At 57.0% G+C, this 14,470-nt stretch overlaps 1 protein-coding gene across 2 annotated transcripts in view; it reads right to left on the bottom strand.

Annotated features, from left to right (window-relative positions):
* PHF2 (PHD finger protein 2) overlaps positions 1–14,470 on the bottom strand; it is an 89,520-nt gene that overhangs the window by 13,529 nt on the left and 61,521 nt on the right. For both annotated transcript variants that reach the window (XM_081103528.1, XM_081103529.1), the window contains exons 5-14: positions 14,124–14,265; positions 11,155–11,341; positions 10,166–10,328; positions 9,138–9,225; positions 8,603–8,709; positions 7,017–7,108; positions 5,370–5,459; positions 3,295–3,660; positions 2,155–2,274; positions 1,483–1,601 (exon numbers count right to left, since the gene is read on the bottom strand). In XM_081103528.1, coding sequence (XP_080959654.1) covers positions 1,483–1,601; positions 2,155–2,274; positions 3,295–3,660; positions 5,370–5,459; positions 7,017–7,108; positions 8,603–8,709; positions 9,138–9,225; positions 10,166–10,328; positions 11,155–11,341; positions 14,124–14,265 — 1,474 coding nt within the window. The remainder of the gene's footprint in view (positions 1–1,482; positions 1,602–2,154; positions 2,275–3,294; positions 3,661–5,369; positions 5,460–7,016; positions 7,109–8,602; positions 8,710–9,137; positions 9,226–10,165; positions 10,329–11,154; positions 11,342–14,123; positions 14,266–14,470) is intronic.

The raw sequence follows: 14,470 nt of genomic DNA, 5'->3' as shown, positions 1-14,470 counted from the left end.
CACTTCTAAACTCTCTGTAGCATGGTGGGTCCCAGAGTGAATGCGTTCAAAACCTCTCCAGGATGAGCTCAGAGCCATGAGGTCAGGGCAACAGGGCCACAGACCAGACCCTTCCCACCTGCTCGCCGAGCGTCCTCGGCATGTGGCCACGCGTTCTTGGGAATAATGGGCCTGCCTACCCGGCTCTGCCTGGTCACCAGATGCCGGCCCCACCCCACTGCTCCGCCACCTGGAGTGGCTTTCCCCTCCCATTTCGCAGGTGAGGAAACAGGCCCACCACAGAAAAGGGGCCCATTCTGCTGCGATGTATCTGCTTCCTGGCTTCGGGGCACCCAACCTGGACTTGACTCAGCAAGCAACCTGTGGGCCCACAGTCAGTGAGACTTCTCAGGGGCATGAAGCCCGTCCCGTACACCTGGCACTGGGCTGGGCTGGCATGCTGTCAGCAGACATGGGCCTGTTCCACCATCTGGAAACCACACACCCACTCCCAGGCTGGCACCCCAATGTCTCAGCTCAGGTCACCTCCTCTTGGAAGCCCTCTCAACTCCCTTGGCACACAAGGACCCACAGTCCCTGTCACAGGCATAATTTTAGGTGGATTTGAGAGTACTGGGTTCACGCTGCCCCCCACACTGGCTCTGGCCTCCAAGGACAGGGTCCTGACCTCCACTACGTCCTCTGCCCCAAACAGCACTCAGCTAATATCTACCCAATCACGCTCTCCCCCTCCCTCCCTCCCAGCCAACACACGCTGCTGTCCCTCCCCATCCACACAAGCTACTGGCTTAGGAGGCAGAGGAGGGGCCTGCCCGGCGTGGCCCTCACAAGAGGTATTCCCAGTGACGTCAGCCAGTTCAGGAAGGGGCTGCTCCTGAGGAGATCTCCAGGTAAGTGTGTGTGTGCAGGGTGTGTATGGAGGGGTTTGAGGGTATGTGTGCTGTGCATGGAGGGGTGTGCAGGGCATGAGTGCATGTGCATGATGTGTGTGATGTGTGTGCAGGGGTATGCTGTGCATGGAGGGGTGTGCAGGGCGTGAGTACATGTGCATGATGTGTGTGATGTGTGTGCAGGGGGCATGTGTGTGTGTGTGTGGATGGGTGTGCAGGGCGTGAGTACATGTGCATGATGTGTGTGATGTGTGTGCAGGGGTGTGCAGGGCGTGAGTGCATGTGCATGATGTGTGTGATGTGTGTGCAGGGGGCATGTGTGTGTGTGTGTGTGTGTGTGTGTGTAGATGGGTGTGCAGGGCGTGAGTACATGTGCATGATGTGTGTGATGTGTGTGCAGGGGTGTGCAGGGCGTGAGTGCATGTGCATGATGTGTGTGTGTGTGTGTGTGTGTGTGTAGATGGGTGTGCAGGGCGTGAGTACATGTGCATGATGTGTGTGATGTGTGTGAAGGGGTGTGCAGGGTGTGTGATATAGGGGGTCTGGGAGTGTGTGTGTGACTGTGACCCCTCCTGCCAGGAGCATCACGTACCCCAGCAGTTTCTTGTTGGAGAAGGAAAATAAGAATTTGGTGTCCTTGTTCCCTGATGTAGGAGGCTTCTCCAACTTCTGCTCTTCCTCCATCTTCAGCAGGGAGTCGGGTTTGCTGTTCTGAAAAGCAAACCCGGGACCATTGTTAAGTCCCACACAGGATTCCAGTGGGCAGAGGCAGTGGGACCAACCAGCCTCCTCCCTCTGAACACGTCATCCAGGGACCCATGGACCTGGAGGACCTGTCTTGGGAGTGTGAGCTCAGCCCAGGGTGGGGTGAAGGAGGGCAAAGCCATCAGTCAGCTCAAAGGGCAACAAGCTCAGCCTCAGGCCAGAATGCTCCCATAACAATCCCATGGGGAGTGGCCCCTCCAAGGTCACACACACCCAGACCTGACCTAAGGACAGGTGGGCACACAGCTGTACATGCCCTACAAGAACAGGTATGTACCTCTACTCACAACACCAAGCCCACAAATGCCCCACACACCACCTCTCATAAATGCAGCGCTCCCTGGAAGTACTCACTCACCCACATGTGCATGCAAACGCACAGGTGCATGCATGCACACAATGCATGTCCACATATGTGTGCACACAAACACATATATGTGCGCATGCCATGCGAACACACTGGTGCATACACATGCACACCCACAGGCACACGTCTCACCTTGTACTTCCACTTGGCCTCTGACTTGCTCTTGGTTTGCTCTCGGATTTCCAGCCTCTCCACATCGTTCTGTGTGCTGAGTACCTCCTTGTTGGGCACACTCAGGACGCTCTTTGTGGCCTAGAAAACAGCAGCCATAACTCAGTGGTGGACATGGGAGGGCAGGGAGCTACCTTAGGCTACAGGACAAAATAAGAATCACAGAGTCCCTCTCTCCTCCTGGCCCATATGCAGCAGCTCATCCATCCATCCATCCATCCACTATCAATCCACCCACCCTTCTATTCATCTATCCATCCACCCATCCACCACCTATGCACTCACCCATCCATCCATCCATCCATCCATCCATCCATCCATCCATCACTCACCCATCCGCCCACCTTCCATTCACCTTCCATTCACCATGCACCTATCCATCCATCCATCCATCCATCCATCCATCCATCCACTATGCACCCTCCCACCCATCCATCCATCCATCCACGCACTCTTCCATCCACCAACTATCCATCCATCTACTCTTCTTTCCTCCTCCCTCCCTTCTTCCTTCCATCTGTTCATTCATTCATTCATCTACTCTCTTTGCGATAAGGAAGGGAAACCAGGCGTCCCACTGCAGCCCTGCAGCACTGGTCCTGGTGGTCGCAGACCTCCTGGGAGGTTAACAGCCTTCCGCCAGCAGCAAATCACTCAATGAGACCTGGCCTCAGAAACTCATGGCCCCTGAAGCCCATACTTAAGACCTTCTGATTAAACTGGTGGGTCCTCAGGGCCAGGCCTGCCTCTCTTGCTGCCCACAGGGTCTCGGGCCCCCACTGCCAGTCTCTTTCCTGCTCCCCACTGCCCTCCATTTGGTGCCTCACTCACCTTCAGATCTCAGCCAATGTCTGGGTCTCGGGAAGACTCAGCCAGCTCACTCCCCGGGTGACCCTCCATGCTGCCACCCTGTCCCAGCACAGACACTGCTGCCTTTGTCGTGATGGTCTCTCCCCAGCTGCCCACCACATTAAGCTTGGGCAGAGCCCATCTGCCCTGGGTCCCAGGCACAAGAACAGGCAGCTGCCGCTCCATCCGACAGGCCTGGCCCCAGAGGTGTCTGTGGGCTAACTGACCACAGGTGGGGAGGCAGCCACTCACCTTGCCCTTCTTAGGCGGCTCGATCTTGGTCAGTGCCTCCTTGGTGTGGGCCTCCAACAGGTCCAGGTTGGGGATGGTGGGCGAGGCTGACCCCTTACACTTCTTCCCTTTCTTCTTGCCCCCATCCTTGAGCTTCAGTGACTTGGGGGGCTTCGGGGGCTTGGGAGATTTGGGGGGCTTGGGGACTTTGGATGGCTTGGGTATCTTCATGGTTTTGGAGGTCTTTTTTTTGGACACTTTCTCCAGGAAGGAGCGAGGAGGGCTGGCTTCAATGGGGGATGGAGGTTCCTCCTTCTCTCGGTCCCCAAAACAGACCTCATTCGAGATCGCAGAAGTCACTTCTGGTCTGGCAGCCTTGGAGGCATTCTGAGGAAAGGAAAGAGGTAACCAACCATCTCCTGTCAGAAGGGGATCATGGCCCAGGCCATGGGAGACATTCAAGCAGAGAAGGAGCATGCATTTACACCACTGTGTGTACACTCACATCTATCTATACCATTCACATGACACAGCACATCCATCTACACCACTGTGTGACATGCCTACATCCATCTATACCATCATCCGTGTGATACACTCACATCCATCTCTACCATCCACATGACACAGCACATCCATCTCCATCATCATCCGTGTGATACACTCACATCCAACTCTACCATCCACATGACACAGCACATCCATCTACACCACTGTGTGACATGACTCCATCCATCTACACCATCATCCGTGTGACACACTCACATCCAACTCTACCATCCACATGACCCAGCACATCCATCTACATCATCATCCGTGTGATACACTCACATCCAACTCTACCATCCACATGACACAGCACATCCATCTACACCATTGTGTGACATGACTACATCCATCTATACCATCATCCGTGTGACACACACACATCCAACTCTACCATCCACATGACACAGCACATCCATCTACACCATTGTGTGACATGACTCCATCCATCTATACCATCATCCGTGTGATACACTCACATCCAACTCTACCATCCACATGACACAGCACATCCATCTACATCATCATCTGTGTGATACACTCACATCTATCTATACCATCCACATGACACAGCACATCCATCTACACCATTGTGTGACATGACTACATCCATCTATACCATCATCCGTGTGACACACTCACATCCAACTCTACCATCCACATGACACAGCACATCCATCTACATAATCATCTGTGTGATACACTCACATCTATCTATACCATCCACATGACACAGCACATCCATCTACACCATTGTGTGACATGACTACATCCATCTACACCAGTGGTTGGCAAACTGCGACTCATGAACCACATGCAGCTCTTTGGCCCCTTGAGTGTGGCTCTTCCACAAAATACCAACTTCTGCACATGGGCCACGAAGTTTCAATCGCACTGTACATGTGCGCCCACATGTGGTATTTTGTGGAAGAGCCACACTCAAGGGGCCACAGAGCCGCATGTAGCTCGCCAGCTGCAGTTTGCCGGCCACGGATCTACACCATCATTCGTGTGATACACTCACATCCATCTCTACCATCCACATGACACGGCACATCCATCTACACCATCATTCGTGTGATACACTCACATCCATCTCTACCATCCACATGACACAGCACATCCATCTACACCATCATCTGTGTGATGCACACACATCTATCTATACCATCGACATGACACAGCACATCCATCTACACCATCATGTGACATGCTTGCCTCTGTCTATACCATCTGTGTGACACGTCTGTACTATGATGTGCCATGGCCACATTCATCTATACCATCAGCTACCTGATTCCTCTACCTCCTTGGTGGGTACCCCTGGCAGGGCTGGAATTATCCTCCCTCACGCCCACCGCGAGCTGCAGAGGAGCCCCCTTTCCACCTCTCACTCCCTAAACTCCCACCAGGAGACGCAGCAGGGGCCAAGGAGTCTGATCCCACATCTTGCAGGTGACCACAAGGCCATTCCAGACAGGCAGCCCTAAAGAGGGCCAGAGAAGAGAGGCCTCCCATGACCAGGGCCAGCGGGCCCGAGTCAGCCCTACCTCACTGAGCCGGATCTCTTTGGCAAGGTCTTTGATGAGCTGCGAGGGTTTGAAGTGCTCTGGGAGTTCATCTTCATGCTCTGCCAAAGCCTGCAGGACAGCCATGCACAGGGTCAACGGGTCAGCCACTGAGTCTGGACGTGGATGCCCACCCTCTGTGCCACGCCCACCTCCCCTCCACCTCCCACCCACAGGGGCCCAAGCATGCTCAGCCTCTGATTCCTGACTAATCCTCTCTGTCCCACCAGGCCCTGCCCTGCCCTGCCCTGCCTACTGGGCCAGGACCCACCACTACCCCGACAGGCATGGGGCAGGGGCTGCCTGCATGGGGTGCTGGAGAAATCAGGCCACTCCAGCCAGACACTGCCCTGACAAGAAAGCTCTGCCATGACCCCACTCTATCGATGGAGAACCTGAGTCCCAGAGAGGACAAGGTACCCAAAGCCACCACCAGCTATGGAGTGAATGTGGGCTGTCTTCTTCCTGACACAAGGTCGCTCTCCTGGCCACCTGCTGCGGTGATGCAGGAGGGATGCCATGCACTACTCACTCTAAGCCTTAAGACCAGAGAAGATGTGGCCACAGGACAGCGTTGGGGGGGCACTGGCCACCCACCCACCAGGCCCACCCGTGAAAGAAGCAAGAAGCACACAGGTGTTCCCCTCCTGGCCCCACCCCCTCCTGAGGGCCTGCTCAGACAGTGCTGGCTCCCCTATGGGGGACGGGACGCTGCCACAGAGAGTGCCCAGGCTGATGGGGCCCTGCCCTCGCTCTGTCCCCACAACCCAGACAACATTCCAAGGGAAGTCTGAAGCTGCTTCTCTGGGGCCCCCATTGTCGGAAAACAGCTGCTGCATAGGAGCTAGTGAAGGTGTTAACATTCAATGTAGGGGCCACCGGACAGTGGAGGGCACAGGACAGTGGGGGGGCATAGGACAGTGGGGGCCACAGGACAGTGGGGGCCACAGGACAGTGCTACTGTGGGGGATATGGGGGCACAGGACAGTGGGGGGCATAGGGAAGTGGGGGGCATAGGACAGTGGGGGCCACAGGACAGTGGGGGGGCACAGGACAGTAGGGGCACAGGACAGTGGGGGCCACAGAACAGTGGGGGGCATAGGACAGTGGGGCCACAGGACAGTGGGGGGAGCACAGGACAGTGGGGGGCATAGGACAGTGGGGGCCACAGGACAGTGGGGGACATAGGACAGTGGGGGCCACAGGACAGTGATCCTGCAGGTGGCCTTGGGCAGTCCCAGGAGGAAGAGCAAAGCTGGAGAGAGCTGAGCCTGGGCCGGGAAGGGCTGAGAGGGAGTCCCTCTCTCCTGCCTACAGTGTAACACTCGGCCAGCCAGTCAGTGGCTGCTCAGAGTCCTCCCACTCCCTGGCCTCTCTCCCTGGGTTCACTCAGTGCTGTCTCTACCACCAGCCTGGCCCCCTCAATCTCCAGGCCCCCCCGCCCCACCTTAGACCAGGCTCCAGGAGGAAGCGCGCTCCCGTTTCCACACCCCGCACCCAGCTGTCTGACTTGGGCTGCTGGCACCTCCCACTCTTCAGACACTCGTTCCCCGGAAAGGCAGATGAGCCCTGGGATGGCTTCCGCCTGCCATCCTCCCGCACCCCGGGCCACGCCGGCACAGGGCCTACCTGCTTTTTTGTCCATGATCTGAAAGCACCATTGAGAATTTTAGCTCCTTGAACTAAATGAGGGGGCAGCTGCTTCCCGGATTTGTGAGAACCTGGGGAGAGATGGAGAGGCGAGCTCAGGGGGTGCGGCCGGTCCTTACCTGCTGCCCACAGGCAATTCACACCCAGGGTGGGGTGGAGGGTGGGAGACCTTCCAGAGGCCTCCGCCCACTGCCACCTGCCCAACTGCCAACGGTTCCTCTTGGAACCTGGGGGACATGCATCCAGGATGCCCTCAGGGCAGAACTGGCCTCCCCCGGTCCCACTCGGGCCTCTCACACAGGTGGCCGGGCTCTCCCTCGGCCTGGTCCCCGGTCCACCTCAGCCAGGGGTCAGAGTTGTGCGCACCAAGCATCCCTCGGTGCTTTCTGATCCCCACCCTCACATCGCCCCCTGCACGGCTGAGACACCAGGGAGGGGGTCAGTTCCCACTGGGGCCCATCACGAAGATGCCCTTGGGGGCCGGGGCCAGCCCCATGGAAAAGGGACAGAGCAGCTGCCGGAGAGCTGACACCACCCATGATTGTTTCCCTGGCAGGAGGCAGCTCCCTCCGTCCTCCTGGCCCCGGAGAACTATGCTATGAGCCTTCACAGAGGACTTGAGGCAGAGCAGCTGGGGACCCCAGCATGGCTTGGCTGGCCAGAGTCCTCCTGGGCTGTCAGTCAGTGCCAGCTGTGACTCCACCCACACTCCCCACCCCACCTCCCACCACACCCCCCTGGGCAGGGTGCTCCCTCTGCCACGATATAGCTCAGAGCTCTGAATGTGGGGCTCAATGGACAGATTTCAATGAAACCTGGCCGGCTCAGATTAAGAAACATTTTCAGCTTCCTCTCCTGAGAAACTAAAGCCCAAACCAGAGTCCCAGTAGGTGGGCTCCACTCTGCTCAGCAGAGCAGCTTCCAGAGGCTCCTCTGAGAAAGGAGCGCACGGCAGCACAGGTCCTCCATGCCCCACGAGGCTGCGGAAAGTCTGCGGACCTGGGAGTCGGCGCAGCCCCAGCACCCACGGCCTGGCCTGCAAGGGCCTGGGACTGAGGGCACCATGTCCTCGGAGGTCAGGGACCCGCTGGAGCCCACCCCTCCCCGGGGACCCCCACAGGACCAGGACATGCACACACAGGGGGGAGGCCTCAGGAGTCCCTCAGCTGGTGGCCCAGGCCAGCCAGACCCCCAGGCCTCGGATGTCCCGACTGAGCCCTGTCAGTATCCACATGAGGCCACGGCCACCAAGCAGAAGGCACGCCAGGCTGGGACCACGTGGCAGCTCTCTTTCTGAAACACCAGATGGCCCTACAGGCCAAAGTCCAGTCCAGCCCCACAGGCCCAGCCAGGGGACCGAGCCGGCGCTGAGGAGCGTGGGCAGCCTCCTGCAGGCAGTGCTCCGTCTGCCCCAGGGTCTGGCTGCCCGGCTGCGTGAGGGCAGCCCTGTTCCCCTCCCGGTGTCCCTGAGCCGCCCCTCCCCCCCTCGCCCACACACACACACACACACACACACACACACACACAAATGGCCCGAAGCTGTAGGCCAAGGTGCCGGGACGTACCTTTGAAAGCCTCCAGCAGGTGCTTTCCCATGTACCAGCAGGCAGTTTCAAAGTTGGGAAACTGAGTCAGGCTGCCCAGTTTTAATCTTCTTTCCACCTCGTATGCTCTGGAAGCCACAGCAAAGAACTATTCAATGCTCTGAGCACCGAGCAGGCGACACTAAACACTGGTGGGCCCGTGCCACACCCATGGCCAGACAAGGCCACACCAAGGCCATGCCTGGCCAGGCCTCCCTGCTGGCCCTGGGTGGTGAGGTGAACCAGGGGATCACTTTGGGGCAAGTGCCCAGTGCCCAGTGCCCGTTGGCCGTGGCTTCTAGACCTCTGGGTCAGTGCCTATGGAGAAGGCAGCTCGGCCTTTCCATTCATTTCAAACCCGCCATGGGCCATGGAGGCTGTCCAGACACGAGGCACCTCAAGGGCCCATCTTTTCCTTCCTCCCACAATCATGGAGGCCCAGCCACTCAGGGGAGGTGGCATCACACTGATGGTGGGGACCCTGCCTGGTGGAGCCCCGAGGCAGGTATGGCCCTACCTCATCTGCATCTCCACACTCAGGCTGTGGAGGAAATGTCCCGCGAAGGCCAGGCAGTCCACGGGCGTGAGTGTGGCATAAATCCAGCCTGGGGGAGACAGATGTGGCTAGCCCTTCACGGCGTTCTCACGCCAGGCTCTCGGTGGCTGCCTGGCCTGTCTGGCCAGCATGGGCTCAGTGCCCCTGCCCACCTGATACCCATGCAAGGACCTCTGGCCTGGCCTCGTGTACTGAGTGGGTGGGCCCTCCAGGAAGGAGACTGTGTCCGAGCTGGCCCAGTCTGCTCAATCCAGCCCTGAACAGTACAGATGGGGAAACTCAGGCCTGGGAGCGGAGGGGACGTGCTCAGACCACCCAGGGTCAGGCTACCCATCATTCCCGATCCCTACACGCAGGGACAGAAGGAGATGACGCAGGGCTGCCACCTCTCCTTGGAGAGCTGGGGTTCTCCCTACATCATCCGCAGAGATGCAGCCTGGGCCAGACTGGGAAACTGATTGTGGGGAACCAGGTGTGTGTGTGTGTGGGGGGGGGGGGGTAACCTAGATCAAGAAAGGCACAGGGGCAGATAAGTCAATGGAAACATGAGGTCTCATCAGAAAATCTGAGCATCAGCCGGCTATTTGGTGACACTAAGGACTTGTTAACCATTCATTTGTAAGGTGCAATGACAGGACTGCAATCATGTCCTTTTAAAAGGAAGCCTTTCAGAGATGGGGACATATTTACGAGTGAAGCACTATGACACCTGTAAAGGGCACTTATTTGCTCACGTCCTGCTTCCTCCTACGATGTTTGAAATGTCAAGATCAGCAAACACCTCAAACAGCATGGCCCAGCTCTTGGGGGCCCTGGCCCGGCTTCTGTGAGCATAGCCAGGCTGGGGGCTGCTAGGGCTCTTGGCCTGAGGTGACCCCAGAAGTGACTACACAATGGGCCTGCCCCAGGACAAGGCAGCAGACACCCACACGGGCCCTCCCGGGGCAGACCCCAGTGGTGGGTATGTGGTACACGGACAGAGGACTCACCAGAGGGGATGAAGAGCGTCTGGCCCTGCTTGAGGGTGCACTTGTAGCATTTGTCTACCTGGTCGGCAAAGAACATCTCACTGTGGTTCGAGGCCGACTGCCAGCGCTCATACAGGGAGATGTTGGCCGAAGCCGGCTTGATGAGATAGAAGATCTTCTCCCCCTGCCAACGAGAGGCCATTGACAGCTCGCCATGTGCTGTGAGCTCCGTGATGACAGAGCCTGCCGCAACCCGGGATGCTGGGGCCTGGGCAGGGCCCTCCATGTCCTGGTGCTGGGTCCTGGCTCAGCCTACCCAGGCCACCGTCTGGCAAACGCTGGAGCTACACGTGTTTTAAGTTCGGAAGTCGGTGTGTTTGGAAGGTTCTAGGCATAGGAGTCCCCAACACGTTTGGGCACCCTCACCACCCCACATAGCATAACTCTGCAGCAATAGGGGCACCATGTGTGCCAAGGGGACACAGAGCTGTGACCCCCTTGGTTTCGTGAATTACAGGAAAGCTGTACTTAGAGAGGCTGTGTCTCAGCTGGAGATGGAAGGCGGCCCCTGGGGTTGCCAGGCCTGGCCAGCCCCACCAGGAGACACAGAGCCCCTCCCTCTCAGGGCAGACAGACTGAGGGACACACAGGAAGGGACCTGCTCAGTCTGTAGGGACGCTCAGATGCATCTAAAGCCCCACTCCTTTAGGGAAAGCGTCCTTGTCCCCTCTTTCAGGAATTCTTCCCAGCACTGCTCTCCCTTCCCTGGATAAGAGTGGCCACTGAACACTCAGTCACCACTCCCCTGGGTGGGCCTCTGATTGCCTCACGAGTCCCAGTTTTTAGAAAAGGGAATGCAGGCCTGTTGCTTTGGTCTTGAGGTGCCCCTGTCCCCCACACCTCCAGTGGTAGAAACATCTTGTCCCTGGTCCTGCCCAGGCATTCGTGCTCGTGAAGACTGCAGACCCACAGTGACCTGGTCACGGGCGGGGCAAGCCCCCAGGGCTCACCTTGAGCACGTGGTACCAAGCAGAGGCGCCCCCAGAGTCGATGTGGAAGTCGGTGTAGCTGTCCTTCACACAGATCAGGCAGTACTTAGTCACCTTGGGCTTGGCCAGTAACGCATCATCGGGCCAGTAGTTTTCTACCCAGGACAGTTTCTTCACAATATCAGGCGGCTCCACGAAGCTGGACATTCTGGGGGCAGGGACAGGAAGAGGAGTGAGCAAGGTGGGAAGTGTCACCACGTTTGTTATGCCCTGGACAGGGAGGGAAAGGTGCCCTGAGACTCATGTCCCACACACATTTCTCACTTCTGGCTACACGGCCTCGTTCCCATCTTACAGATGCGTAGACTGAGGCTCAAAGAAGGCAGAACAAGCCCAGCCCCCAGGTGCGGCTGCGGCAAATGTCTAACACTCGTCTCCCGGCCCACAGATGGGTGTGGAGAAGGCCTGAGGACCATCCACCCTGAAGACAGGCTCGTCCTGAAGACCCAGAAAGGGAGGTTTCCTGGGTTGGTCCACACTGTGCTGGCACGATGGGCTGAGAGCAAGTATCCTTCATGCACAGCCCAGGCGCCTCCTGGCCTCGCCTGGATAGAAGCCACCGATCTCCAGTGCTGACAACAGGAGTCACATCAGCCACTACCAGACCAGCCAGCTTACTTCCAGGGAATGTGCAGAACGGGGAAGGCAGCCTTTGGTATCAAGGAAACGTCCCTGCTTTGGGTAAAATGCACAATGATGCATGAAGAACGGCACCTGTGCAGTGACACCTCAGTTGCCGTGAGGGCCGTCTCCTAGCTCTTGCTGCCTCGGGCAGGATGGAATCCGCACATCTCTGCATGGAAGGCCATGCCGCCATACAAACTATCACAGGTCAGAGGTCAGGCCACCCTGAGCTCAGTGGCCTCAGTCACCGGCCCTCCTCTTTAAATTAAATCTCTGGCTTCTTCCAAACTAGACTCCCTCCCCATGTCCCATGAGAGCCCTCTTCGCCCATCTCTGCCCGTGCCCACCTCCCGGTCCATCCACAGTCCAGGCGCAGCACTGCCACAAGAGAGGGGCCCTGCCCCACCAGCCTGGGGCGCTCATAACCCTCCATACACCCCATACAATAGTGGGGCCACTGCCACCTCCCCACATGGCCCCAAATGTCCTTTTCTTGCTGTTGGCTTCTCAGGTACAAAACCTGCCGCCAATGCCAGTGGCTCTTCAAAGCCCTTCAGAAACCCATGGAGAGAAGGGAAGGTGACGTAAGGATGCCTTGAATGCAGCCCCAGACACCCCATGGGTTTGGCCCCCATTTTTCAGCCCCAGAAGCCATCTTTGAGGACAGATTGCACTGATGAAACAGAGGCCGTACCTCTTCCCTCTTGAATGGTGTGGAACCTAGTCCCAGCGCATTCAATAGGTCTGGCGCCATGACCATGAACAACCTGGTTTGAAGTGTACATGTCCCCCACCCTCACCCACTGTCCTTGGACAGGACCAGAGGACACCAGAAGCACCATATATTTTTCTGCCAGCAAAGCAGTGGCCATGAAAGACCCAAGGAGAAACCCTAGGCCTAGCTCCATCACCCAAATCATCCCAGTGCCACTCTGTGAAGATCTCTCGGCCAGAGAGGCCAATCAAGTTGATGACAACATGAGTGTGAGCTTTGATACCAAAGCAATCCACTCCTCAGAACTCAGTCTTGGAGAACATCCTTCTTGTACACACACAGATAAGAGACCATTTTCTCCAGATACAGTAACCCATCTTATTTCCCTTTTTGCCTTTGCTGTCAGGAAGCTCAAATTAAGCCCACTGCCCAATTACATTATTTCACTATGGCTCCTGGTAGTTCTGTATTTTACTTCTCAATGTGATTCTTGATAACTCTTATTTTTTCCTACCTGACTTTTTGCACCTGTGCTATTTTGTTATTTTGTGGGCTTTCTATAATTAGCAAGGTGGACATAATTCAAAAATAAAACTGTTCTTAAATTAAACCATCATTGACTCACACCTTGTGGGGAGAGAGTGTACTGGGTCTTTCCCAAGGGCCAGCTGGAGAGCAGTGGGCACCTGACAAAGGGGCAAGAGGTGCACAGCGTGGGTGGGCACAGCTAAGCAGGTGGTCCTGAGAGAACAGGGTCATAAAGACACAGGGCTGCACCAGAATCCGACCCACCTCTGAAAACAGGACCCTGGAACCAGGTGGGCCCAGACAGCCAGACACCTTGTGTAGGGACCTCGTCCCTGAGAACACAGCAGGCAGGACAGGGCCCCAACACGGGGTGGTGGGGGGCAGGCAGGAGCAGAGCAGCTGCTCAGGTGTGATCCCACTGTGCTAAAGGTGCTAATTAAAGTGTGTGCAGCCCTAACCGGTTTGGCTCAGTGGACAGAGGCACATCCTTGGTTGCAGGCACATCCCTGGGGGGGGGCGGGGGGGGGGCGTTGCAGGAGGCAGCTGATCGATGATTCTCTCTCATCGATGTTTCTAACTCTTTATCCCCCTCCCTTCCTCTCTGTAAAAAAAAAAAATCAATAAAATATATTTTTAAAAAAGTGTGTGCAGGCATGTGAGCAAGTGTGTAATAAGCATGTGTGCATATGTCAGTATTGCTTAGAGGCGGATGGGATAATACACACCTGGGTGTGGGTGTGAGCGACTGCATAAGTGTGTGTGTGTGTGTGTGTGTCTCAGTGTGTGTGTGTGTGCATGTGTGTGTGCACGTGCGCCAGGAGTGTGTTGTGATGGGCACATGCGTTCTGGAGGGAAGCACTGTTACCAATGGTTCTCTCTGGGGAGCAGGGCGGGCAGATCAGAGGAGGAGCTGGCATCTCATTCGTTATTTCCTATTTGAATTGTCCACAATGAATACCTTTCATACTTCAGAAGAGAAACACCAAATAATGCTATGTGTGGAATGCTACACACCCTGAGATGGGCCACGGGTGTCCCGCCCCAGGCCCACCCACCCGCTCACCTGGTGTCTGAGAACTCGAGGCTGGTGAGGCTGAGGACCCGTCTGCGGCTGGTGCTGTAATAATAGTCCACAAACTCCTTCAGTTTCATCTTGCAGTCCTTCTGCTTGGTGACATCTGTCACATCCACGCTCCGCTCTGGGCCTGGGGAGGCAGTGGAGGAGGGTGGGTGCCCCAGGGGTAAATGGCCTGGCCACCCACGAGGTCGGGGCAGGACAGAGGGGGAGGCCCCTAAGGGGAGGGCTGCATGCGGAGGTTCTGATCTCTACTGCCCAACCCCTCTGCCCTGCCCTGCCCCTGCCCCAGGCTGTTAGGAGGACCCATGGTGCTGTAGGGTGGCAGAGTCACC

The sequence above is a fragment of the Myotis nattereri genome (assembly GCF_964212035.1).
Source record: "Myotis nattereri genome assembly, chromosome: 12".
In the NCBI taxonomy this organism is placed as follows: domain Eukaryota; kingdom Metazoa; phylum Chordata; class Mammalia; order Chiroptera; family Vespertilionidae; genus Myotis; species Myotis nattereri.
Note: the sequence above shows the minus strand (reverse complement) of the source record. Positions and strands in the feature narration are given on the sequence as shown.